Source organism: Arvicola amphibius, chromosome 17, assembly GCF_903992535.2.
Source record: "Arvicola amphibius chromosome 17, mArvAmp1.2, whole genome shotgun sequence".
NCBI lineage: Eukaryota > Metazoa > Chordata > Mammalia > Rodentia > Cricetidae > Arvicola > Arvicola amphibius.
The window spans coordinates 5271306-5298744 of NC_052063.2; the positions used below are offsets into that span (position 1 = coordinate 5271306).

The window sequence follows — 27439 nt, forward strand, 5'->3', positions numbered from 1 at the left end:
TGAGTCTCTCTGAACTTTCACCTGTCATATGACATACCTGGGCAGATTTGCCTCCATGACCTCCTGGGGGAGGGACCGCATCAGCTTAACCATGGCAAAGGCCAGGGGGACCCGGACCACTTCCTCCTCATTCACGACCTTTGACTTGACCAGCTTGTGCTCTTCCTCCCTTTTGGTCTGTAAGAATTAGAGTTTGGGGGAAATTCAAACACTAAGGCCCACGAAGGCCTGCCAGCACTGTACCCTGCATCTGACTGTCTCCTTTGCCCCTGACAGATCCTGGCTGCAGCAGATGCCGGAGCCGTCCTTACCGCAGATGCCAGGCACTTGTGCAGCCTGGGGAGGATGTCCCCAGTTATGGCTCCTTGGATGGTTTTAATTGTTCTTTCTAACTCTTCCTTATTCCGAGGAAGGAAAGAAACAGACTTCGAGATGCACTCTTGTTCCGTAGCTGTTATCCCACCAGGATCAGCTGCCTTGGGGGCTTCCAGTGGCTCCTTGCCATCCAACAAACTCTTACAGGCTTGTTCCTTCTCTTCCTCATCCATAGGCTCCAATTCCGTGTCTTCATGTTCCAGTAACTCAGCCATCTCAACTGTAACAAAAGTCACCTTTAATTAAATAAAGAAATGTCACAGTCGGGTATGGGGTTTATACCTGTCTACAATCTTAACCAGAACCTTAGCACTCAAGAGGTTGAGAAAGGACGATTAAAAAGTTCGAGACCAGGTGAGCTACTAGCCAGACCCTGTCTCAAAATAAAGAGGCAGTAGAGGTGCCTGCCAGGATGACAAGATACTGCCCCTCTGCTCAAAAAACTGCCTTCAGCCGGGCGGTGGTGGCGCACGCCTTTAATCCCAGCACTCGGGAGGCAGAGGCAGGCGGATCTCTGTGAGTTCGAGACCAGCCTGGTCTACAAGAGCTAGTTCCAGGACAGGCTCCAAAGCCACAGAGAAACCCTGTCTCGAAAAACCAAAAAAAAAAAAAAAAAAAAAAAAAAAAACTGCCTTCATTAGCATCTCGTTGTTGGACATTTTTTTGTTTTTGTTTGTTTATGTAGACCAGACTGGCCTCAAACTCTCAGAGATCTGCTTGCCTCTGCTTCCCGAGTGCTGGGACTACAGATTTATGCCACCACCCTTGGCTTGTTAAACTAACATATGGAATTAGGAATCAGAAAATGAAGAACTCTGAGCTCAGCATCATAAAGGACTGTAAGTCAAAGATGCTCTTCATCCTCAACCAGGATGGGAATTCCCCCCCGCCCCCCCCCCCCCCCCCCCCCCCCCCGGCTTGGTCCAGTGATTCAGGCTACTCTGGGAAGATGGGTAACTAGGAGGTCAAGGGTCTGGCTGTGTCTCAATGTTTTGCTTGCTTTGATGCTGTTGCAATCTAATGACAGAGCAGGTTGCTGTGGAGGAAACAGGAGGGGGAAGAGCTGTCCGAGGCAGAGAAGTAGCATTCTGTCTGGGCCCAGGATCTCACTGTGGTACTCACAGACAGACTGCCACACATTAGGGAGTCAGACCTCTAGGGAAATAAACAGTGGCCCAGATGTTTACATTATACAACTTAGATGTGCCTCCTGCACAGGTAACTAAGATGTCATAGGAAGAAGCCACTCGTTTAGTTCCGTTTCTCTGACTCAGTAACTGCTCCTTACTACAAAGAGAAGAAAAAGCAGTGCATTTTGCCGACAAGTCACCCACGAACAGAGCAAGAGTCGAGTTTAACAAACGCACCTTCTTCTTCACTCCAAACATTTCCCATTTGTTCTTCAAAACATTTGTAGTCAAAATGGAAGGCTTCCAACACTATCACCAGCAAACTGTCAAGAAAGAGAGAGGCCCTCTGATTAGCAACATCATCTATGAAGGGAGAGGGGACCTGAGCGTGACACTAGCCAGCACTGCAGTAACCACATTCAGACAGCGAGCATACACGGCCATCTCACAAAGACCTCTCCGGGAAGCAAAGCCCAGGTTCCGCGTCAAAGACAGCACAACCAACTGTACCTGACGCCCAGCTTCTGGTTGACCTGGCCTGACTGCAGGACGTGAATGAAGTGTTTCAGGTAATACACGTACGCCGGCCACGACAGGTGTCTGCAGACGGCGCCAATGAGCTCCGTGGCAGCAATGGTTACGTTCTCATGCTGTAAAGCAAACCAAGAGCACCAATGCACGAGCAATCGCTAATGAAACACAAGGCTATTCGGTGAACACCACAGGGCGCAGGCCGCCGGGAATTCCAGAAGGAAAGAGACTACCTGTTCACCAGCCGCTGTCACAGAATACCAATTTGGACACTGTGTGTTTGATAAATCAGACTTACCCTTTTCCTACCCCAATCCCTGGAAAGGATGGATGGCATCAACATCTTTAAATTAACTTTAATATTCATTAATATTAATATACTCTGAATTTTTGCAAAAAAGAAAAAAAGCTGTGACCAAGGTCCAAACCTACACATTATTGCTCTTAAACTAGAAAAGTGGTCAGAAATAAACCCAGTTGTCACACTCTGGATGTAAGATGCAGCAAGACCACAGTGCTCCCCAAGAGGAAGGACAGGGAGTGCGTGTTTCCATGACCCGAATCCCCTGTATGCAGAGAACTGTGGGGCTCCTGTATGGAAGAGTCTGCTGATCTCTGAGTTAGAGACAGGCTGCGCATGGCAGCTGCAGTCTCCAGGAGTAGTAGGCCACGGTACAGCCAGAGGGCTGCTTGAAGAGAGGCTGATCTGAACGGACACTAATCGGTACACACAAGGAAGGAGAGGCAGTCGGCAGGGCCCAGCTAAGGATGGATCCCTAGCCCTCTCCTAGCACTGAGTGAGAAAGACGCCATGGCATGAACAGCGGAGCGAGGGACACCAGCAGTCATACACGTGAGCAAACAGAAAAGAACTCTCCCCTACTGGACCTTTTCAGAAGACAACTGGCAGTTTATAAAGCAGTAATATTTACTGGGTATTTTATAGCTAAAACAGGGGTTAAAAGCAAGTGACAAAATACTTTTGTGATCAATAAGGCAACAGAGGAAAAAAAATCACAAATATCAGGATCAACTAAAAGAAGAAAAATGAAAAATAAGTAAGATTGTAGATCTCAACTCAACCTTATCAACAAACATGTGAAATGCAGACTATCTAGAGACAGTTCTCGGGAATGGACAGACAGATTGGACCTACAACAGGGCCCTGAGAAAAAGCCTGCAAGTCAGAAGGACGTTTGAAGGTGAAGGTGTAATGATTGTTCTGTCTTAGACTCTGCCAACAAAGAAACCTAGGCAGATCCTCTCCAGCTGGGTCCGCTCCCACGTCAGTGCCTTTAGATGCTTGGGTTGGTTGTTCTTACTGGCTTTAATTAAAACTGGGATTTAAAGAACCTTTTAAGGCTAGGTATGGTGGTCCATGACCACAGTCCTGCTACTAGGGAGGGAGAGTTGTATATTCAAGGCCAGACTGGGTTAGAGGGAACCACCCCACTCTCAAGAATATGGAGAGAAGGATGGAAGCAGCCACAGCTCCAGCACGTGCGAGTCTGAAGCAGTTCCATCTCCATGCGTTCGAGGCAGCCTGTTGTGGAATGTTAGCTGACGATGTGTTACATGTGTTTCTGCTGCGGAACATGTGTGTAATGATGCGAAGATGTGTTGCATTCTTCTATATTGCATTTGTTTAACTCCGTGAAGCTGCGTTACTGTGCCTGTCTAAAACACCTGATGGTCCTAATAAACAGATGAACAGGGGAAAGGATAGGAGAGGCTGGCAGGCAGAGAGGATACACAGAAGGAGAAAAAGAAGGATCAGGAAGCAAGAGAGACTGAGGAGCAAGAAAAGAAGTCACAGTCATGGAGGAAGAGTGAAAGAAAGGCACACAGAAGTAAGAAAAGGAAAAAATCCAGAGGCAAAAGATAGATGGGATAATTTAAGTTAGGAAAAGCTGCCAAGAAATAAACCAAGCTAAGGTTGGGCATTCATAAATAAGAATAAGACTCTGTGTGTGATTTACTTGGGAGCTGAATGGTGGACCCCACAAACAGTAAAGAACAACAATAACAAAAACAACAAAAACAAAAACAACAACAGAAAACCAACCAACACCACAAGCCTCTCCTACACAGTGAATTCAAAGACAGCTTGGTACAGAGTGAGACTTGGTCTACAAACCAACCAACAAGAAAACCAATGAACCAAACAAACAGACACACTGGTAGGGAAGCTGAGACCGCGTAATTGAGAGTTCAAGGTCAACATGAGTCACAGTGAGATCCTTTCTCAAAACAAAAAACACAGAAATCATTTTAGACATCTAGAAATGTCTAGGAAGGGGTTTCGTTTTTAGTGTGGAGGTTGGCCCGTGCGCACAAATAACAGGAATAAAAACATATTTACCATTTACACAGCACACTTACCCCATGCCAGCAGAGGCTCTAAAGAATCTGAACTACTTCCATTTCAATCTAATTCCGACAATACATTAATGTGGTTAGCAATGTTATACTCCCGAGACCTAAATGCTTACCTTGAGCATTTTCTCATCAAATATTGGAGTCATGGCATAAGGCATGATGTAATTCTGAAGAGATTTGGAAGACAGCACAACCTGCCCGTCCAGCAGTTGTTTGGCCAGTTTCTTCAAGGCTCTTGCTCGTCTGTGGATCTAGAGAATTAGAGGACACGCGCAATGGTTACTGCACACTCTCCTAAAACCACCTCTGCCTCAGCTCCAAATGCTTTTCCATGAAAAGTTGAAAGGTGGGAAACTCTGGTCATGGACTAGGCAAGCAAATACCCGGGTGTTGATCTGTTTACAGAAATGCAATCCACACCACTTAAAATGGGCCCAAACATTTAGGAAAACCAGAGAAAGTTGACACGATTTGTATCTGATGATGGCCCTCAGGAGATGATCATCTCATATGCACATTTGGGCGATGACCATGCAGACCAGGGAAGGAACCTGGTCACCCCGGACACCTTCCCCATTAGGCAGAGCTGTCTGAGGTGTACTCTGAAGGCAGGAGGAGCAGCCGCGCCTACCTGAATGTGCTTCATGTTCTCGAAGAAGTCCATTTCCGGGTCGTGGCGGTGAGTGAGCTGCACCAGGTCCTTGAATTCCAGCTGACTGGGGAAAGTTTGAATCAAACAGGAGAGGATCACGGTATAATCATGCCGAACATTCTGCAACACCAAGGGGAGACAAAAGTATTTTAAACGTATCCGTTTGCTAGTAGGTGAGATAAGGTAGACAAAAAAGTTATTCATATTTTAAGTAAATCATTTCCTTCAACGTAAGGAAAAACTATAAAATAAAATCCAAGCCTCACCATTCCCACTCTCCTCCTCCTCCACAGGCAACTGAATTATTTACACGAAATCCGACTGCCCTGCAGCAGCCCAAGGGGGAACACCTGTAGACAGGACTGACTAACAGATAAAGCTTCGCTACCTCCGTCTGGCTCTTCAGCCCTTTCCTCAGCCTCTCCAGGAGGGTCCGGTGAATGATCTCCTTATACTCTTTCTCTGTGATGTTCAAAGCAGCCAGCCTCTGGATGATGCTTGTCAGGCACATGCTGGCATTGTCACTTAGAGACATGTCTCCAACCTGAAAACGAGAATTAGTAACTTATCTAGATATACAATGTAGAATATTCCCCGAGAAAGCAAAACCCCAGAAAACCTATCTGCAAAGCCCTACTAAGAAATGCCTGCGCGCCTGGGTAGTACTGGTGCATGCGCGTTCATCCCAACACTTGGGAGGCAGAGGCAGGCCAGCCTGGTCTACAGAGCGAGTTCCAGGACAGACAGGGCCACACAGAGAAATCCTATCTCAAACCCACCCCTCCAAATAAATAAATAAATAAATAAATAAATAAATAAATAAATAAATAAATAAATAAATAAAAAGAACTTAGTTCAGAGAAGGTTTTCCTAACTCAGCTAGCAGGCAGTTTCAGACTCCTTATGTTGAAATTTGGCATGCTATCTGAAGAAATAAGCCCTAAATAGAAACTCCCTTGCTCACATCCCAGATGAAATTCTGAGCATCACAGAGTGTAAACGCCCCAGAGTTACTTGATGCCCTGCAGCTTAGCAACAGTCATGGCTCCATTTTCCCGTTTTAGATTTAATTCCATAGAGTAATATGGCACTTAATACAAACACCCTTTACTTCTTGTAAATCTTCAATAAAAGCAGACAAACTTTAAGTAACAGTTAACCTAAAAATAAGCATATTGAAATGCCATAAAATTCATCCTTTTAAAGGGTACACTTAACAGTTTTAAATTAATTGCGTGAGCACGTGTGTGTGTGTGTGTGTGTGTGTGTGTGAACAGGCACACGCCCCAGTACCACTGTGGAGGCAGAGAACCAGCCTCAGGAGTCAGCTCTTGCCTTCACCCTGGTCACCAGGCTGTGAGTACTCCAGGCGAGCTAGCTTTCAAGCTTTGGGGATTTTCCAGTCCGTCCCCTCCACACCCCACCCCGCCTTCCATCTGGCTTTTCACATTTGTTCTGGGGACTGAACTCAGGTCATCAGTCTTGACTGGCAAATGCCTTTACCTGCTGAGCCACCATGCTGGCCCCTGATGGGTTTTAGAATACGATGAAGGCTGTGCAACCATGGTTGACATCGCCTCTGCAAAGGGTTTCAGCACTGCCATTCCCTGCCTACAGCTCTAGGTAAACACTCGCTTGTCTTTACGACGGGGCCAGCTGTGGTGTGCACAGTGGCAGGTATGCTGGAGGTGGGGGCAGGAAGATCCTGAGTCTGAGCCCGCCTGGTCTACATGGAGAGTTCCCGTTCAGATAGGACTCCACAGTGAGACCCTGTCTGTAAACACACTCACCAAACCAAAGCACAAACCAACAAAAGACAGGGTCCAGCTCTGTAAACTATGGCCCTTCCGTACTGCCTCCGCAGCAGCGATGCTGTGGAAGGGTACCGCATGCTCGGGCAATGTCTACTTGATGTCTTCCCAAGTGCTTCCATGTGTCCAACATTTTCGTCTTTCAAACCATGAGAGTAGCAGAAAGTGCTTCACAAAACAAAAATCTGCTCTAAAAAAATGCCTGTCCTCTTTCTAAAATAAATTCAGGAATTAGGTCACTGTATTTAGTGGCGTACTATCAAAACAGTCTGAGCGTGAGCCGCGAACACGCACCTCCATGTTATAGAAACAGTTGTGCATCACAGGGACGAGGTAGTCGGCGTCCACCGCCTGCATCTCCTTTACGGTAGAGGTGACGGTCCGGAACGCTGAGAACCGCACGTCAAAGTCGATGTCATCGAGATGCCTTTTATCAAAGGCATTAAGCTACAAGATATAACGGGAAAATCATATAGAGGGATAGATATAGATATTAGGGTTAATAAATCAAAATGACAATACTTTTGAAGTAAAAAAGAAATTAGATTTCTCTTACCTTTACAATGTCTGTAACATATTTTAGTTCACTTTCAAAATCAGACAGACTCTGAAAAGAAAGGGCAATGTGTTTATTTTTGGAGTTGATAGGGGAGTTGCTCAATGCGTAGCCCAGGTTGGCCTTACCCTCCCAGACACTGGGACTGCAGGTCTGCAGGAGCATTCCTGGCTATGAGCATAATTATTTATGGATAAAACCATAACCTTTCTGCTCTAACCGCCTCAGTTCCCCAATACCATTCGACTGCATATCTATCATACTGGATCAAAGGCGGCTTGCTCCAGTGTTTTATGGGACAGAAAGAAAGGGCAGTTTGGGATCACAAATGCCTACCTGGAAAACAGTGCACAGCAACTGTCTTGACAACTTGTTCTGAATAACTGAGAAGAGTTTGGCCAGAGGTTTGAGGAAGCTGGTGGGGTTCAGACAATGCTGTAACAAGTTCTGCACTGTCACCAGGATGTCAAGCTCTGTCTCCTGAGAATCAGGAGAAACTGCATTTCAGTATTTCTTATAACATTACAGGCACGCACACGCATTCACATGCACAAGTGTTACTTATTTTAAGATCTGGTTTCAATACTTGGAACAATCCTGCCTCTGCCTCCTCCGCGCTGGGATTAGAGGTGTGCGCCACACCCAGTTAGTTTATATTTTATGATAGCGACGGAAATGGTTACAAGAACTGGAAAAAAATTATTTCATCGCATTTAAAAAAATAGCATCTTAACACAAAATCTAGTTACGGTTTCTTCCTTGAATTCTAATGAGAATAGACAGGAGTTTGAAGCACTGTCTCTCCAGTTCATGAATCACAGCAGAGCCAACAACATAAGCCCACTGAGGAAAACAAACGCTTCTGGCTGTCTACAGATTTGTGGGCTTATATCCCAACAACCACCTGCTCACTCCTCATACCCAATAAATGAGCCACTAGAAGAACTCCTGAGAGGAGTAACTCGGGTTTTAGAATCTGATCAGAAACTCTTGGTTGAATATTAAAAGAGAGACTTTTCATTCAGTTTTGCTAGTGTGATCTATATTCATGACTCCACAATGTACAGTGAACTTAGGTTCTATTTGTTGCTCAGGAGGGAGAGAGGCTGGAATGGACTGACCCTTACTGTGGTGTCCGGTGACGCCTTCTCTCCCATCCACTCTAGCCCAGAGCACCCCCCCCTCCCTCCTCCCCCCCCCGTATTTCAGATGCTGGACTTCTATACAGCCTTAAGTTTTCTGGATCAAGTGTATCACCGAGTTCAACCAACAAGATCACCTATAAGCAAAGATGCCTAACGGGAGAGCACCCGGTGCAGACACAGTAAGCACTATGAACTGTACCTGTGCAACATTGCCGTGCAGGAGGAAGGGGAGGAGGAGAGTGATGAGGAGAGAGCTCTGCTCTCTGTCTTTCATGAACTTGCTGATCCTAAAGACGACAAGGGACAGGTGAGGAAGATGTGGGGAAGGAGGATCCGAGCGGCAGGCCGCAGACAACTGTCAGCTGCGCATGTGTTAGGTCTGTGACTCTGGCCTTTCTGGAGCGTAAGGGTTCACCATCTTTCCACTACCGCACCCATAAGTCGGTACAAAACTTAGCAATCACTCACAGAAACTTAGAAACGTAAATAAAAGGTTCCGGCTTCTAGCAGACCCCAGTTTATCACTTCATGTTGTTGAAAGTAATATTAAAGGTTGTCAATGTGTCATAATGCTTACATCAAAATTTAAGATAAAATCTTTTTTTTACTAACTTTGCCTTTATAGAAACTGATTATATACTATTAATTTTACTGCCAAAGACTTTTTAGAAAACAGGCTTGAGTCTTCAGTTTGTTCTTTCTAGTATTTTTTAGTGATCTAACAAAACCTGAGAATTTGATCAAGCAGATACGCAAAGGAGGAAACAGCAAATCTTTAGTCTGACTCGGGCCTGGAAGACTCAGCAAGTGCCCTGCTGCCCCTTCACTCCCAGCCCCGCTCCTGCTCTTAGCTCCACTTCTTCAGTTTGATGGTTAGTGCTGGAGATTAAACCCAGCATCTTGCAGGTGACATTTTAGAAGATTCCTTTCCCCTAATATTTCAAAATTGTTAACTGACAAACAAGATAAAAGTTTTAAAAATGAACATTAATCTTAACCTTTAACGACAAACAGTCACTCACTTGGAAAGAATGCCGAGCTCTTTACTGACTTGCGCCCTGTTCTTTTTCTTCTTCACCTTCTCTGCACTGACTGTGGTCTTGCTGAGGTACTGCAGAATTGCAGGCACATGGGGCACAATCAATCTCCCTCCCACAGTGAGAGGCTCTGAAATAGGGATTGTTTAAATTAACCTTTCGTCAGCATTATATAGTATCCCCTTGATGACAGACTATTCAACTATTAATGAGCATTTAAATTTCAACTCTAATCATCAAATAACCTTCTCTTCCTTAAAAGAGACACCAGTAGCTAAATCATAAATGTATTTATTTAATCAATTATTCATTCGTATATTTATATTTGGTTTTTTGAGGCAGGATTTCTCTGTGTACTCCTGGCTCTTTAGACCAGGCTGGATTTAAACTAACAGAGATCCTCCTTGCTTCTGCCTCCCAAGTGATGGGATTAAAGGCGTGTGCCACCACTGCCTGGCTTTTAAATTACAAATTCATAAAAGACCTCAGAGTCCATAAATCCAGGAGCTGTTGGGGTACTGTGACAGGAAGAATCTGGGTGCAACAGTGCAAAGCATTTCCTAGTCTCTGAAACAAGCATTTCCAGACCAGCTGACTCTGTTCTGGGGCCACAGCTACCGCTGACGTCTATGAGTCACCTGCTCTGTGCAGCGCACACACCTGTGTCGTCGGCCACCTCGGCATACACACAGCCAGTCACCGGCAAGCTCGGCACTGTTTCTGTGGGCTCGAAATCTGGAAGGTTGAGAAGGTCATCGACTATGTCCATTACGATGCTCGCTGTGGCATCGGACAGATTCTTTGCTGAGAGAACGGCAAAGACGTTGGTCAGGACATCACATTCCAGGTGTCCAGGTCTCTGTTTAGCCAGGAGAGGGAAGTATCTGCAAGGAGAAAGACACTGGGATAGGCATCTCACTTCTTAGGATGTTTATGTCTAAAACATTCCATAAGAGTTTCTAAGTGGTTTTAACATGGGTAAATGAAGAGAAAGTATTTTAAAATCCAGAACTCAATGGCTAATTCTAAGCACTCTATAAACATTACTTAGATTTATATATATATTTATTTAGACTTCATGACATCTATGTGAGGTGCCATTTTTTTCACATCACAGATGAAGAAGGGCAGACCTGAGACTTGAGTCATTGCTGGACTTCTGGTCTTAAGCATTTTCTAAAGGGCCATATGAAAGTTCCATATTTAGCCAGGCGGCAGTGGTACATGGCTTTAACCCCAATACTCGGGAGGCATAGGCAGGCGGATCTCTGTAAGTTCGAGGCCAGCTTGGCCTACAAGAGCTAGTTCTAGAACAGGCTCCAAAGCTACAGAGAGAAACCTTATCTCAACAACAACAAAAAAATTTCTGTACTCAGTAATAAGGTTTCGAAAATGAAATGTCAATCACTCGGAGAGGATGAAGCCATGCTAATAATAAAACACTCATAGGAAAAATTAGAATATACTCCACATAGAAATGTATCAAATAATTTACAGGAAAAGAAAACATGGGTAGATTAACTTCATCAATTCTTTATCACTAGAAATAGTTCAAGTGTTTTAACATACTCGGCACCAGCACACAAGCAGACATTCTAAGCAGTTGTTTCTGTGTGTTTTAGTCCAATTAACAGTTGACATAGTATGGTCAGGCTTCAACTCTCCATACACCATTTGCTGGGGAATATATTTAAGGTGTGTGACTTTTGTTTACGCTGCATTTGTTTAACTCTGTGAAGCTGTGCTACTGTGCCCGTCTAAAACACCTGCTGTCTAATGAAGAGCTGAACGGCCAGTAGTGAAGCAGGAGAGAGGAATAGGTGGGGCTGAGAGGCAGAGAGGATAAATATGACAAGAAATCTGGGAGAAAGGAAAGAAGACTCAGGAGCCAGCTACCTAGATACCCAGCCAGAAACGGACTAAGAAGAAAAGAAAAGGTATACAAGAATAGAGAAAAATAAAAGTCCCAAGGCCAAAGATAGATGGGATAATTTAAGAAAAGCTGGCAAGAAACAAGCCAAGCTAAGGTCAGGTATTCATAACTAAGAATAAGCCTCCTCTGTGTGTGATTTAGATGGGAACTGGCTGGTGAACCCCCAGAAGATTAAAGAAAAGAGGAAAAAAAAATCACACAACAGTCATCATAAGCAATGAGGATATCTGTTATTGCTCTGTGTGTGTGTGTGTGTCTGTGTGGGAGCATGTAGAGGTCAGAGGACAACCATCTGTTAATGCTGTGTGTGTGTGTGTGTGTGTGTGTGTGTATGTTCACACGTGCGGGAGCATGTGGAGGTTCTCAGGTATTCCTCCACTTTTGGTTTGGAAACAGAGTGTCTCAGTGGCATGGACCTTTGCTGAGTTGGCTCGGCCAGCTGCAGCGAGTGTCCACACGTGTCTCTCCGTCCCATCTGCCTGCCTTTACATGGTTCTCACCTTGCCCGGCACGCGTGTCACTCACGGGGCCACCTCCCAGCCCTAGGCTCTGTAATTTCTGTCTTACAGGTGAACAAGGTGATGTTCAGAGACCCACAGTACACTGAGCATGCCCCGTGCTGAAGGGCAAGGCTCAACCAGAAACTATAACCACCCTCCGACATGCAACGGGTGCCAAGTAAAGCCGTGTGAAGAGGAGGAACTGTGCAGGGAGACACACACATGAAAGAGAAATGGTCTCTGCTCTTTGAGAATTTTAGGTAGGTTAACTACAGAGGGAGAATACAAGTCAGGTGTGAAGACAGGGACTTGTAGCACTGAGGAAGCACAAAGGACGAAATAGGGGACACGGGGGACACGTGCGACAAAGACGTATGTCATTGATTAGAACCAGTGCAGCTAAGTCAGTGCCAAGGCTCCCAGATCACAGTGACTGTCCTGTCTCATTGCCATTTTTTTTAATTAACATGTCTCCATCTGATAGCAAGTGTTAGCTATCTTGAGTTCACCGAAGTTTTGAGACAATTGGCGCTTCCTTGTAAGATTAAGGACAGTAGATAAAGTTCACCTTTAACTGTTTAGTGCAAAGCAAATGGCTACACTTCTCTATGGTTGGGAAAATCAACTTTAACATCTGATGCTATGTAAGTGGTAGTTTCACTCTACATTTTTATCACACTGATTCATTTTTGTGTGTACGCATGAGTGTGAGGGCTTCCTACTGAGCAGGACACGTGGAAGGCCAGACGGCGCCTTGCCCGAATCAGTTCTCTCCTTCCTCCACCCACGCGGCCCTAAGGGATCAAGCTCAGGCCGTGTGCCTTTATCCAATGAACCACAGCGCTGGGACTGGCCAACGCCAGCCCTAGTTATTGCTTCTGGAAAGCGTAGCACCCTTATGAAGTAGTCTGTGACACGTTTATCCACGAGTTCTTTCACGGACAACTATGTGTGTTCACTGGGGCTCTACAGTCATGAAAGCAACAGCTGGAGTCCCAGCAAGGATGGGGTTCTGGTGACCAAACTTTAGTCCTTTGAAAGAGCAGCAAGGGCTTGTAACTGCTGAGCTATCTCTGCAGCCCATTATCTGCTTTCTCAGAAAAGGAGGAGGAAGACATTTCAGGATTCATAAAGCGGTGTTCAATGTGGATGTGCCTTGAATCAGGAACCAATAAAGTGTAGCCTTGGCCTGTCTGGACACAACACTATGAAACTTCCTCAAATACGACTAGAGAGCACTGCCTACAGACACTCAGGAAAGATACAAAGTCGGGTTTGTCATCAAATGTGGGAACGGTGAAGTGAGGCCTTTCCTTACAACAAACAGGCTCCCTCCTGGTAGAAAGAACAGATGAAGAAAATGATGCTTCTGGGTTTTAGGGGAAGCCTGTTTAATAACAAGAAAATATTCATGCCATAATGGTAAACAATGAAAAACAAAACGAAAAACTGGCTATACAGCATAGCCCTGATTTTGTAAAAAACCAATGCCATGATTTTACCTTTTTTTTTTTTTTTTTTTTTGGATTTTCAAGACAGGGTTTCTCTGCAGCTTTTTTAGAGCCTGTCCTGGACCTAGCACTTGTAGACCAGGCTGGCCTCGAACTCACAGAGATCCGCCTGCCTCTGCCTCCCGAGTGCTGGGATTAAAGGCGTGCGCCACCACCGCCCGGCTAAATGCCATGGTTTTAAATAGCAGATCAGTATCAAAGCTTAGCCTGACATAGGAGCTGTGTGTTTATTTGGACAGGCGTTTTAATTCTCCCTTTCAAGAGGGAGCTGGGGAGAAGGCGTTACTGGACTCTCGGTGAACACACGATCATTTGTTTCTGAGCACAAGAACGTTATGTGACAACGCCATCCCTTGCAGGATCGACATCCTACTTCCCCGCAAGCTCGGATGGAACGGCCGATGCAGTCATCACACATGCAGGAATGCACCTCGACCGCCACGCCCAGGCATCCACTGTGCATTTTATGTGCAACTGTCATTTATGCCACTCACATCGCAGGTGTAACTTTAACCTATTTTCCATTTTCTAACAAGCTGAAAGAAATGATACTGAATGTTTTTACAAGAAAGAAAAGATATCTGAGTACATGTTCATCCTGATTTTTACACTATACAATGTATTTATGTAGGTAATATACCTCAGAAACGTAACTCACTAGACAGCAGACAGCCCTTAGACCAGCTGTGACCAGACTGAAGCACTGCTCTTTCTTAGAGGAAAGAAGTCTTACCTTGCATTTCTGCTCCAGATACTAATTAGCTTCAACAGAGGAGTAGGCGAATACTGACTCTCAGATCCAAGCCTGCAGATCTAGGACGGCAAATGAAGGCATATAAACCACAGAGACTTACAGGAGAAAAAAGAGCAACCACTAAACAGAGGACGCACCACAGCGGAGACCACACAGAAAGGACAGACGGAGGGAGAGAAGGGCAGCAACGGTGGGCCATGGACTATCTAGAGACTGGGACCAGCTGTCTGGGGATTTAATGGTCAGAAAGACTGAGTTTAAACAGCTAGAAACTGTTCTCAAAATCAAGTCTCTCTCGCAGTCTTAGCCAATACACCAGTTACCATAACAACTGGTCACAAGCAGAGAAACCTGAAGAGAAGTGCTGATGAACACAAGTGCCTTCCCGTGTGTTGACACGCGGAGCAGGGGAAGCTAGCACACTAGGGAAGCTAGAGCAGACTTCTTAAGGCACAGTAAGACTCCAGCTAATCGCCTGTAGAAATGCCACGGGATTTAAAAAGCGGCTTTGGATCTCTAGGGTTCTCTAACTAAGGGTTCTAACAACCCGCAGAAATAAGAGTCTCGTAAGAAAGCAGACATTTGTGTCTGGGCGGCGGACTGTGCTGGTGAATAAAAACAACGGGAGAAATAGACGGTGTCAGGCAGGACGGAGAAATCAAATCAAGGTTTACCTGAGGCCAAACTGCACCATGAAACACAGCATCAATTTCTTCCGCTCTGAACTGATAGGATTCCCAATCCAAAAAGATATCGCTGATCATCTTGATTCCCAGACGTCTTAAGTTTTTCAGTGGGTTAATAAACCTTAGTTGTATCTGCAAACAAATGTCTTTTTCAGACACAGACACACAGACACACGCACTACCCCCGCCCTCCAACCTGATTCCTTAGAGAGACATTCTTGCTCATGTGGCAGAGAAAAAAGAGGCTTGGGAATGGAGAGACGCTCAGTGTTAGCAGCACCAGCTACTCTTGTAGAGGACCCAGGCTCAGTTCCCAGAACCCACAGCTCCCTAACTCCAGTTCCTGGGGATCTGGTGCCCTCTTCTGGCCTTCAGGGGCACTGCATGCACATGGTGCACAGACATACAGTGAGAAAAGCAGTAACAGAAATAAACAAATATGTCTGTGTGGAGGCAGAGAGGCTGGAGAGTAACAGCAAACACTAAACAGACATGACGCTTCCTTCCCTAGGTGGCGTGAAGTCACAACTATGCAGGCCATCTGTTCAGGCTCAAACTAAACGTGTTTACTGAGTTCCTATCAACGGCATTATAGCCAAAGTCTGTATTTATAGGAGGGACTGAAAATTCTGAAGAGTTTGATATGTGAGGAGTTTTATAAGCCTGGGAATGACAAATATCACACAGAATTTCCACTGGTATTAAAGAGTGAATGGGTTTATCCCAGAGAGGAGAAGGGCTTCAGATTGATGCTCTCCGAACACACACTGTTAAAGGAACTAATCAAAGATGCCTCAAACCTGATCAATATGCCGAGCATTAATATGTAAATGGAAACATTTACATATGACCTTATTTTCCTACAGCTTTACCTAAAAACCATCCTGGACCCCAGGGCGGCAAAGGAAATCCTCTATGCAGTGAAGGGCAAGTCCACGACCAAGACACAGCAAATAAAACAAAGAGGGGGCCACTTGCCACGAGAAGCCCATGCTCCAGCCAACAGAGACGGCTCAGTCTGAAATGACTTATTTTAAATCAAGAGCCTATGACCCAGCATGCTTCATTCGCCACGTAAGGCCAAGGAAGCATGAGATCTCACACACCATCTGCCTTCACTCTCCTCCCTACTCAAGCTGCAGAGGAACACAAGAGGGTGCCACGCGACAAATCATTCTGATCCTGCTTCCTCTCTGTCAGGAGCACCTGTGCTGCCCCTGGAGTCAGGTTTGGGGGAAGAAAAAAAACTGCCACTGACCTCAAAAACATGGCATTGTGATCATTTGGACACATGACAGCTGACACTTATGAACACGGCACTGTGCTCATCTGGACACATGACAACAGACACTTATGAACATGATGTTATGATCATCTGGACACATGACAAGCAGCCCTAGCAAACAAGACGCCCACCATTCTCCATCTCTGCTCTTCCCATGGGCAGGATGGGCACATTCTGTCCATTTCTACAACCAGAGTTCCAGCTGTCCAGCTTACTCCATAAGTGTTGACCAAGCCAGAGGAAAGACAGGAAAATAAGCATCTGGGGGCTTTATGGATATTTGTACACGGCCACCACTTCAATGTACAAACACCACAAAATCAGTTACCACCTAACAACACACTGCATGTCAGCCAGCACCGCAAAGGCTATCAAATCCATAAAGAGCAAGTGTGTAACTGAGCTCAAGCACACACCAGGACAAATCACCGTGGGGCGACTCATTATACCTCTTAGAGGAACTCCTGAGACCTGTTTAAAAGAGCAAGAAGCTCAACATCCGTGAGCAAGCTTAACACCTCAGGAACTAATGAACCATGAAATTGCACAAATGATCCTCTGAGTTACACAACGCTGGCCTGGGAGCATGGCCCATTACTGAGTAACTTCTAAGTTAATCCAAAGTCCAAAGGCCGCGTCTTTACGAAGCCTCTCACACTTCTGGACTGAGCACGTGCACAGATGCTCCCTTCTGTCTGCGCTGGAGCTCAGATGGAAATGTGCACCGTCTCCTTTAAGCTCACACAGGACAGTTTCCCACGACCTCGCTTTGCTGTCAGTCTTGGTCTCTCTAAGCCTCTTTCCCACAAAGCAACCAAGGCAATAAATATTTTTCTTTTTGTATTTTTTGCTTGTTTGTCTGAGACAGTGTCTTACTATGTAGACCTTGCTAGTCCTTAATCTCACGCTGTAGACCAGGTTGGCCTTGAAGTCAACAGAGATCAACCAGCCCCTGCTTCCAGAGCGCTGGTATTAATGGTGTGTGCCCACACCTGGGTAGCTCGTAATCCTCTTGCCTCTGCGTCCTTCAGCAGATCCAACTGGTGTGGCCACTACAGCTGGTGGAAGGCAGCGTCCTTACACGCCTCCGCTCAAGGTCTGTCAGGAATTCCCCGGTAGGAAGGAAGTTTTCATACTTCCAAGCAAAAACATGTGGTATCACCAACCTTACTTATGGGACGCTTCCCCTCACTGCGCTCTGGACACCCGCCCGTCTTTAGAACACACTGGAGCTGTGCCTCCCAGGGGGTCAGCTCTTGCTGACTCATCTGATTAACAAGGCCAATTTACGTCTACCTAAAAACCAGCTGAAAATTCTGGTAGCCAACTTCTACCTAAGACTGCGTTCAGAAGGCAGTTCACTGGGCGTATTGTGAATCAACAGACAATTTCTTCCTTTTCTTTCTTTTCTTTTTCTTTTTTTACTTTTATTTCACACACGTTGGTGATTTGCCTGCATGCATATTTGTATGAGATGTTGGAGACCCTGGAACTGGAGTTACAGACCACTGTGAGCTGCCATGTGGGTGCTTGGAATTGAACCCAGGTTCTCTGGAAGAACAGCCGGTGTTCTTAACCGCTGATATCTCACCAGCCCCCAGAGACAACTTCTTCGACAAACTGAAATTTATGCCCATTTGTTAATAACAGCCAGAGTTCAAAAGACAAATGGGAGCCTGGGTATTTCCTTCAAACCCAATTGCTCCAAGGGCCTCCTGTGTATCATAATGTACAACCTTCTTCCCTCCGACCTCAAATGTAACCTCATGGCCACATTCCTATTTCAACAGAGCAGGTCTGGAATACAATTCAGAAAATTCTACCGCGCTTACCTTCCGGCAGTTGGTCAGCTACCTAAGCAGCCCTGCTCATCACTCTGCTTATTTATTCAAAAACTGCACTGGCTTCAGCGTTGGTTTGCCAGAGTCTGCGACTCTCAGCGTAACAAGGATTCTAGGAGGAGATTAACCTGGGAAGCCACTGGCAGAGAAGCGAGCATCTCCCGCCAGTCTCTCACCTTCTCCCGCTGGTCCAGGATGTGCGAGACGGCTGCCGTCATACACAGCAGGATCTGCAGGATCTTTGGCAGGTACGCGCTGATCAGGTGGCTGACGTTCTTCAGAACCACCTCCAGGCTGTTTAAGATGCCATGCTGACGGCCCACGGGAAGGACCTTAGACAAATCCAAATCCTCCACTGCCCGAATAACTGCAGAGTGGCACTCCCCTAGGGACAGAGAGGATGTGGTGTTCAGGGAAACGCTGGTCTCTTTGAGCGCGGCAACCCTCCCACCCCTAAATACTGCAGCGTTCCTAGAGACGTGTTACTGTAGGGGACAATGTACTTCTGTCATAGGTTACCTCCCAATTTTTACAAAATGCTCATTGTCCACCCACCCAACCAAAACTCTGTTCTCATCATAGCCATTCTCCTACACAGGGCAAGACTATATATACTACATGGAAACCTATGATCCGGATCAAGACAAACTGTACCACCAAATAAATATTTATGTTGGGATAAAGCCAATCAATTTTGGAACTGGAACAAAGGATTTTATATTCTGAAAGGTCTGAGTTCAAATCCCACCTCTACCGGTTTTCTCATCTGTAAAATGGACAACTATACAATGAGAGTGCCAGCGTTTATTAAACATCAACTGAGGTGTCTGCAAAGGGCTTTTGATAACGTCACATGTGGAGTAAGCGCCGATGGCGAGTAATCACCATGACAGACGTCCCACACTGACAGGAGAGCGCAGCAGAGCTGGGATTGCCCTGTTACACTTCTCCACCGCTTTCCAGCTGAGCCCAGCGGTGGGGACACAGGAGAGACAGACAAGCCGTCGCTCAACAGGTAAATGATTCTGTGGATAAATAAATGACTAAATCGCTAGAGTTCTGGTTAATTCTTACAGCTTGTTCTTGATCTCTTGGGTGCTGGGACTGACTCTCTTCTTCCCTCCCCCCCCCCCCCCCCGTGTGTCCGTGTGCATTTAAAATACAGTCTCAGGATGTAGCCCTGGCTGACCCAGAATCATTATGTAGACTAGTCTAGCACATCTTCTGTATAATGAGTAGTATCTGACATTTTTCATTGGTAGAAATGTACAACAAAATACACATTTTCTATCAAAGACTCCTAATGCAAAGGTACTGACAACCCTGGGGTCAACTGTGAGACCAGCAAAGTTTAGAGTGAACTGCATTTCTGCAAAAAGACGCCAGAGGGGTGGGAGGAAGCAGTCCATTACAAAGATTTCTCCCAGGAACGTCTAAAGGTTGCCACAAAAGGCGTGCACTTATTCAGAGGCACTGAGTAGCTACCGTTCTTGAAATGCTTCACAGGCTCAGACAGCAGATCCAAGAAGAACTGGATCTCTTCTGGTTGGGTCCCAGCGAGGAAGCGCAGGACGATGGCCATGCGGGTGCCCGAGGCAGACTTGCCCTGGGTTTTACTCCCTGTCTTATTCTTCATCCGCCCATACAGAATCCTGAAAGCCAAAACAGCATCAGCCACACGCAGGCTAAACAGAGCGAGCTGCTGGTTTACTACAAGGCTCAAGGAGCTAAGATTTCAAAGGATATAGCATAAAGCTAAGAGAGAAGGAAAACGGGTGCTATGAGAAAGGACGGGACAAGGCGGGCAGGAAGCAGAAAATAAAAAGGCTAGAAGGTAATTCACTGTCTGCAGAGGAAAAAAAAGCAATAAAACAGGCAAGTCAAGGATAAGTTAAATCAAGGATAAATGAAAACAATAATACAGATATTAAAAGGAAGTGAAATTAAGAGCCTGGAAGAAAAAAGAAACATATAAACCAGCAAAAGAAAAAATAATGAGGGAGAGGAAGAGGGGGTCAGAGCTCTCTGTGCAGTCCAGGCCAGCCAGAGCTGTCCAATGAGAACCTATCTCACATCTAACAAACAAAATAAACAGAATAAAAATCACATGGAATTTATCTAGTTTTACAAGAAAATTTTTAAAGCTTTTCAGTAAAAATATAATTCTTAGCACAGAGAAAAGAGGAAAAACTATTTTTTTCTTTACGTGACGTGGTAAGAGCAATACGTGGATGAGTTAATGAGTGGAAGTAAAAGCCAGCACTAATTTTGCTCATAAAGAGGATTGAACAGGGTCCTCGGCATGAGACCAAGCATTCGTATCCCGAGCATCTCTCAGCCTTCACGTCACAGGTTCATCGCAGGGAATGAATGCAGCAGAGAGTATGGGAATAAGAAATGACCACGTCATTCTTCGGCACACAAAATAGTAAGGAGAGCCACGCACAAACATTGGAAAGACAGAGAATCTTGTTTTCACTTTGTTCTCCAATTATTTGCACATAAAGAATGACTAGTGCAGTTTGATGCCACTGTCCAAAAGATCCAACTAAAGAAGAGGAAAACACAGGGCTGGAAATCAGGCTCTGCAGGGAGAGTGCTTGCCCAGCATGAAGAAAGGCCTGGTTCTGATCTCCAGTCTGCATAAAACTAAGCACGGTGAGGTCATCTTCAGTGAGTTGAGGATAGCTTGGGCTACATGAGACCCTACTTAAAGAAAAGAATAAAATCACACGACAGATTGTCTTTTTTTTTTTTTGTTTGTTTGTCTTTTGTTTTTGTTTCTCAATATAGGCTTTCTCTGTGTAGCCCTGACCTTCCTGGAACTTGCTCTGTAGATCAGACTGGCCTTGAATTTAAGAAATTTGCCTGTTTCTGTCTTCCAAGTATTGGGATTATGGGTGTGCGCCACCACCGCCTGGCTCATAGTCACATTTTAAATAGTATAAATACCTCATGAGAACTGGACACAAGTCCGCCCGGTGGGCAGCTTTGACCACGGCGCTCTCTTCGGAAAGGCTGAAATGCACGATCTCTTCCTTAAAGCTGCGGTCATCTAGCAGCCTCTGCAGGTTTTCCCTGCAAACAGATTCACATCGGCACTCGGGCCACAGCACCTTCCAGAGAGGAGCAACATTCGCAAGCACAGCTGAAAGCAACACACTCGGCAGTCCATGTTGAGGCTCCCATCCTACAGATCTCAGGAGGTGAACAAATGGGCTGGAGGAACTAGAGCTGGTCCCTAACCCAGGGCTTAGGAGCAACGACACACGAGTGGTAATCACAAAGGTTTTACATAGTTACGTCAGCAGAGAAATGCTACCACTTTCCAAAACATTTTTACATTAAGAATCTCTTTTCCACGTTGTTATCTATAGAGAATAATCCAACACGTATACTTCTGGTTTTCATTTCTTGCCTGGAAATGGTTACAGTTACTTTGGAAGAGGGGAATTTCTCAGGTCTTTCAGGTATTATTTCAGAAGTGGCTCTAGGTGAAAGGAAGTAATGTTTCTTTGGCCTAGCATAGCTCACCTATAAGGGAGGATATGAGGATGTTTGTAGGTCATTATGCAATCCAACGTTATTTTTTGCACAGTTTGGTCTTGGTGTAGCAATAACTAGAAATGAGATTTTACAGAATAAGTTAATGAAACAATTTATACACAAACCATGAGACAGAAATTTGTTTACCAAACCAAATAGCAAGACTCTACAAAAAAGAAAGAAAGAAAGAAAGAAAGAAAGAAAGAAAGAAAGAAAGAAAGAAAAGAAAGAAAGGAAAAAAGGAAAGAAAGAAAGAAAGAAAGGAAGGAAGGAAGGAAGGAAGGAAGGAAGGAAGGAAGGAAGGAAAGGAAGGAAGGAAGGAAGGAAGGAAGGAAGGAAGGAAGGAAGGAAGGAAGGAAGGAAGGAAATGAAACTCTGACCTGAATTCTGGCTGGTCTCAGGACAAGGACATCCTATACTACAAAGCTAATAGTGTGGTATCCGGAGAGGACTTGGCTGTGGTCCCACCGTTACCTGGCAGGAGACTTCTGAGCTCAGGCTTTCTAATAAGGTCTGTGTGAATTGTGTGCCGAGCCTGGACAAAGTCTGCTGAGCAGACGAAGCTCCACCAGAAGACCACCCACAAATGAGGAAACGTCATTTCCACAGAGGGTTTAGAACAACAACCCAACACTTGCTCAGTCTGCTTCTAGCACTGCATTTTGCTGTCATCTTCTCTAGAGTTGGGGACAAACATTATAATTACAGCATTTCCCTTATCCGCTCTCATTCCATCGAACAGATCCAGAAATCCAAGTCCCCATCCTTCTCTATGATGTGTGATTCACTGTCCTTGCTGCTAACACAGCTGCCCAGTGTTAAGTCACTCCGCCCTGAAGCTGACTTTAAAGCCAACTAGATTAGTGTAATCTGAAACTGTACATTAAGATGATTTTTTAACGTGTGCCTATTAACAAAACCAGCACTTCCCATGTGGAAATGGGCCCCATCCCCAGTTACAGAACCCCAAATTACTCTGGTAAAGAAAGGGAGAGGAAGCTTGCAAGGATTAAAGCACTGAGCGTTTACTCAACATACCTGAAGATACAGTTCGTATAATTTGGACTCTAGATATAAGGCCCGTGGGTTTGAAAACTTTGAGAAGACTTGCAGATGAGCAATTAACTGCCTAAAGAAAACAAAAGGTTACTGTAGTAGCAAAGAAGAAACATCAGCTTGAAATAACATTGCCCACCATTTTATTCTCTGACAAGTATTCCAAACACCCAACCCATGTGCCTACTGTTAATTACCCAAGCAAATTTTAGTGATTAGGAAATTATCTTCTGGAAACTTCGAATCTCAGGCAGGCCTTTCTTCACAACCCAGGATTTCCACACTAGAAAAACCCTTCAGGATTTGCCAAAGCGGAACCGGAGAGAAGGCGGACAAGACACTGCTCTCAGAGGCGAGAGCAGGTGAGCCGGGGCTGATTCCTTTCGGCTCCAAACAGCAGGCAAGGAAGTGACAGGATTCCTTCTTCTCTCACTCACATGGACACGGGTGAAAATGAAAGCTAACGGCAGGCAACGGAGGCCCGAGTTTAGGTGACAACGGCTCTTGCTTATTCAACTGACCAGGAAAAACAGCAGTGTTCTCTGACTGAAAGCTAACAGGAAGACAGGACTGTCCAGAGCGAAAGACACCGTCTGCTACAGCGGACTGAGAAGGTACGTCTACCTCATCTGCCCACCTGATCTCCTGATACTTGAACTCTAGGAAGGAAGACTATAAAGTTGAGCCATGCATATATGGAGATCGTACCCAGATCCTTCACTCACCGCCCACCCCCAACTCTCTCATGGACCCATGGCCTCACTGCTCCGGCTCACCTGGAACATGCTGTGTAGAGCAAGCTGGGTTTGTACTCAGAGATCTGCTTGCCTCTGCCTCCTGAGTGCTGAGATTAAAGATGTGGGTGTGTGCCACACTTCCGTCACAATTCATTCACATTTTTAATGATGGTGTTTGGTAGCAATATTCTAGGTTTGGGCACAGGTGGCAGATGAATTACCACACATACCTAATCCTCATAATTTCTTGTCCTTCCTTTTACCTATGTATGTATGTACGTACCTACCTACCTCTGTCTGTCTGTCTGTCTATCATCTATCTATCTATCTATCTATCTATCTATCTATCTATCTATCTATCTATCTATCTATCTATCTATCTATCTATCTATCTATCTATCTTCCTACCTACCTACCTGTTTACCTAGATTGCCCCTGAACTATGTAAAGGAGGATAACTTTCAATCGCTGATACGCCTACTTCCACTCCCACGCTAAGATTACAGGAATGCTCGGCAAGCACTCTGCCTGCTGACTTCCGTGCCCAGCCCATCTTCGTTTTCAGTATTTTAGCCAAGTTTCTTTACAACACTTCCAAGCGCAGTGAGGCAGGCGGCTATTAGTGACAAAGCCACTCGCAGCCCAGGGAAGTCTGATTTCCTAAGAGCTGTAAGCACTAACAGCCAAGTGAGCAGGGCTCCCACCACACAGGCAGGGCTGATGAGCTGCGAGAGTCTGACGCAGGTAAGATAACTTCAGTGAAGAACTGTGACCACAAGCACATCTCCAAGTACAGATTCCTTCAGCGAGCAGAAATGGGGCCAGGGCACTTGGACAGAGGTAAGAGCATGTGTGCAGGGCCACGGGTGAGAGAGGCCAAGGTGTGACTGGAAAAATGGCTTATTCATTTATTTAGCAAACACATACCTAGAACTAATCTTTTGCTAGGGATTATGCTAATGGAAAGAGACTAAGGAACTAGAGTTACAGGTAGCCGGGCTGTGGCCCGTGTTTTACACACTATTTCCATTAGCTGATAGGTCCTTTCCCTGTCCAAGGCTGACGAGCTTTCATCCTGCAGCAGCAAAGGTGTCCTTCCTCCTGCAGAAGGTCCTCCCTGAGTCTCTGCCTCAGTATTTGTGGAGAAGAAAGTAGTTCTGCACAGTGCTCCGTAAACACTGTAAGGGAGGGATTCCGCACAGTGCTCTGTAAACACTGTAAGGGAGCGGTTCTGCACAGTGCTCTGTAAACACTGTAAGGGAGCAGCGGTTCTGCACAGTGCTCTGTAAACACTGTAAGGGAGCGATTCTACACAGTGCTCTGTAAACACTGTAAGGGAGGGATCTGCACAGTGCTCCGTAAACACTGTAAGGGAGCGGTTCTGCACAGTGCTCTGTAAACACTGCTCCTATACTGCAGATGTCTGTGATTCATCTTCACAGCAGCCTGGCAGATCAGATCCTCAATCCAGACAATCTTTGGGTAAACTCAAAAAGCCTCTGAACACAGAGTTTTTTCTAACAGTTTGGAACAATTTAAGTAAATGGGTAACCAAGGGAACTAGAAAGCATTGTAGCACAAGAAAACAGTAACTAAGGGGCTAAGTCACAGGGAAGGAAGTGCTGACCAGGGAGTCCGGCGCCTGGCATGCAAACACGATGCCTGAGGGGGGCCTGGGCACTCTAGGCTGCAAGTCTCATCTTTAAAGGAGCCACAGGGAAAGTTCCTCAGTCCCTAAGGGTCTGTGGAAAGCAGGATAGACCAGTCAGTAATTGTTCCCTGACAGAGCAGCAGTCCCCACGGTGCGAGAGAGTCAGGGAGCGGCAGACAGACGCAGGACCACAGCGCACAGCTGCCTGGGACACACTGACACAAGGGCAGGCCTGGCAGCGCTGATCCAGCAGAGCCAGTGAAGGGCACCTGTGTGATCCTGGGCCTTTAGCTCTGGCGTCACAGAACACTGCAGCCGGTTCTCAGTGCCTGGCATCAGCACATTTCAGAGCAAGGATCTCCGAAGACTGGCAGCGGCACCACGGCTATTTCCCACGCACACAGAAGCCGCACTGCTCCCCCTACAGCCACAGCTCTGGGATCAGTGGTGATGGGAACTCACTTTGCTGCTGCCCTTCTTGTCTTTTTCCTCTGGGGCGCTTCATCTGTGGGCACTGCCTCTTCCTCCACTTCTTCCTCTTCTCCCACAGCGGGTTCCTCTTCCACTTCCTCAGCCACTGCTCCTCTACCTTTTCTGCGTAGATCCTGGGTTGGAGCAACTTGTAGATCTGCTGGATAATACTCATTGCTGCAGAGGAAGCATGTGGTAACAATGAGTGAGGAGTAGACTTCTTTGGAAAGGCATCCACAGTACATGGGACGAACGGACAGACAGACAGGCAGACAGACAGACACACACACACGTAAGGCACCTTCATCAAGGTCCATCTATAGCAGTATTCTTAAATGATTTTATTCTGTGCAGTGGGTGCTTTGTCTGCATGTGTGTCTGTGTAGGAGACATGCACCTGGTACCGACAGAGGTCAGAAGAGGGCGCTGGATCCCTTGGGCTAACGTCATAGATGGCTGTGAAGCACGTGTGCTAGGAACTGCACCCTGGTTCTTTAAGCCTGTGCTCTGGACCACTGATCCAGCCCTTACGCCAGTACTCTTTCCTTAGACTCTCACTGACAGGTCAATCACTAACCGTAAAAGACTGTCTGCTTGCTCGATTACTGTGTTATTGAAAAGTCTACTCTAGCCCAAAGTGGAATCAGCCTCCTTGTTTCTGGAAACACAACTGGTCAGAGCAGACTACAGAGTAAAAGATTAAAGTATTAGGGGTGTATTTTCCTACGTTGCCAGTGTCCTTTCAAAGCATAGCATTACGACCTCAAATAGTCAAAGCAATAGCAATCACCTAATTTCCTAACACACTGACAAGCTGCTTTACCAAAACAGCACCGCGTTAGTGTACAGACCGGCCGGCCCACAGCCAGTGCTGGCCTTTCAGTGATGCCCTGAGAACTCTGGAGAAAGGACAATCTTGCCGGTAAGTGGTGCCAGGGCGAAGGACACCATGTGTAAAAGAACATACTAGACTCTTCTCCCTCATCAAGCCATAGAAAAGTGCACTAAAGGAAAAAGGCCCTCAAACTATGAAACTCCCAGGGACAGAGAGAAAGGCAAACACTCCACTTCAGTCACGGGCAAAGACGGTTTTTAAATGACAAGTACCCAAAAGCACACAAAACAAAAACCGCCACCTATTCTTAAACATTAGCACTTAGCTCTATGAGAGTACCTAAGCCATCCCCGTCTGCCACAGGCTGCTCTGTCCCCGCACCAGTCTCTTTACGGGAAGGGCTGTACTCTTAGATGGACGGCGAAGCACCACCCTTGCCACCTTGCACGACAGCGGAGACATCCTCTAAGACATAGTATGAGGGAAAAGCCAGATCCCGCTTTTCTCATTCTACAAACAACCACCCCACAAAAAAGGGGTGGGGACCCTATTTTTCCACCACGGATCTGTTGCAAGTTTTGTCTGCGTTAACCTTTCCTGACCTGATTCTCCTCCCTATAGTCCCCGTTTTTGGTTTTTTTTTTTTTTTTTTTTTTTTTTTTTTTTTTGGAAATGCTCTCATTGTTCAGCCTTGATGGACCTGGAACCTGCTATCTATCTAGACCAGGCTGGCCACCAATTCACAGAGACCACCTGCCTCTGCCTCCGATCCGTGTGCTGGGACTGAAGACGTGCGCCACCACACCTGGTCTCTCTGCCCCCCTGATCTTCTGTAACAAGAGTGTTGGTGTCTACTGTTCCATCAACAGAAGCACCCTCTCAGGCCCACACCCCCTTGGTCACAGGGTTCATTCTCCTTCACTTTCTCTACAGCTCATCTATCAGACTCCATCCGGCATAAGTAGAGCAACTCGCTACAGTCTTTAGCTGCCTCTCGCCTACTGACAATTCTCAACT

The 27439-nt window shown here is 45.9% G+C and overlaps 1 protein-coding gene across 1 annotated transcript in view; it reads right to left on the reverse strand.

Moving 5' to 3' along the window:
* Nucleotides 1–27439, reverse strand: part of Utp20 (UTP20 small subunit processome component) — a 74547-nt gene that overhangs the window by 19674 nt on the left and 27434 nt on the right. The window contains exons 22-42 of the mRNA XM_038314884.1: nucleotides 25579–25764; nucleotides 22711–22801; nucleotides 21661–21746; nucleotides 21079–21204; nucleotides 19612–19778; nucleotides 18303–18511; nucleotides 14989–15132; nucleotides 14294–14373; nucleotides 10277–10500; nucleotides 9602–9746; nucleotides 8779–8866; nucleotides 7771–7914; nucleotides 7435–7485; nucleotides 7173–7325; nucleotides 5456–5611; nucleotides 5047–5187; nucleotides 4529–4666; nucleotides 2016–2155; nucleotides 1743–1828; nucleotides 312–595; nucleotides 38–177 (exon numbers count right to left, since the gene is read on the reverse strand). Coding sequence (XP_038170812.1) covers nucleotides 38–177; nucleotides 312–595; nucleotides 1743–1828; nucleotides 2016–2155; nucleotides 4529–4666; nucleotides 5047–5187; nucleotides 5456–5611; nucleotides 7173–7325; nucleotides 7435–7485; nucleotides 7771–7914; nucleotides 8779–8866; nucleotides 9602–9746; nucleotides 10277–10500; nucleotides 14294–14373; nucleotides 14989–15132; nucleotides 18303–18511; nucleotides 19612–19778; nucleotides 21079–21204; nucleotides 21661–21746; nucleotides 22711–22801; nucleotides 25579–25764 — 2979 coding nt within the window. The remainder of the gene's footprint in view (nucleotides 1–37; nucleotides 178–311; nucleotides 596–1742; nucleotides 1829–2015; nucleotides 2156–4528; nucleotides 4667–5046; nucleotides 5188–5455; nucleotides 5612–7172; nucleotides 7326–7434; nucleotides 7486–7770; nucleotides 7915–8778; nucleotides 8867–9601; nucleotides 9747–10276; nucleotides 10501–14293; nucleotides 14374–14988; nucleotides 15133–18302; nucleotides 18512–19611; nucleotides 19779–21078; nucleotides 21205–21660; nucleotides 21747–22710; nucleotides 22802–25578; nucleotides 25765–27439) is intronic.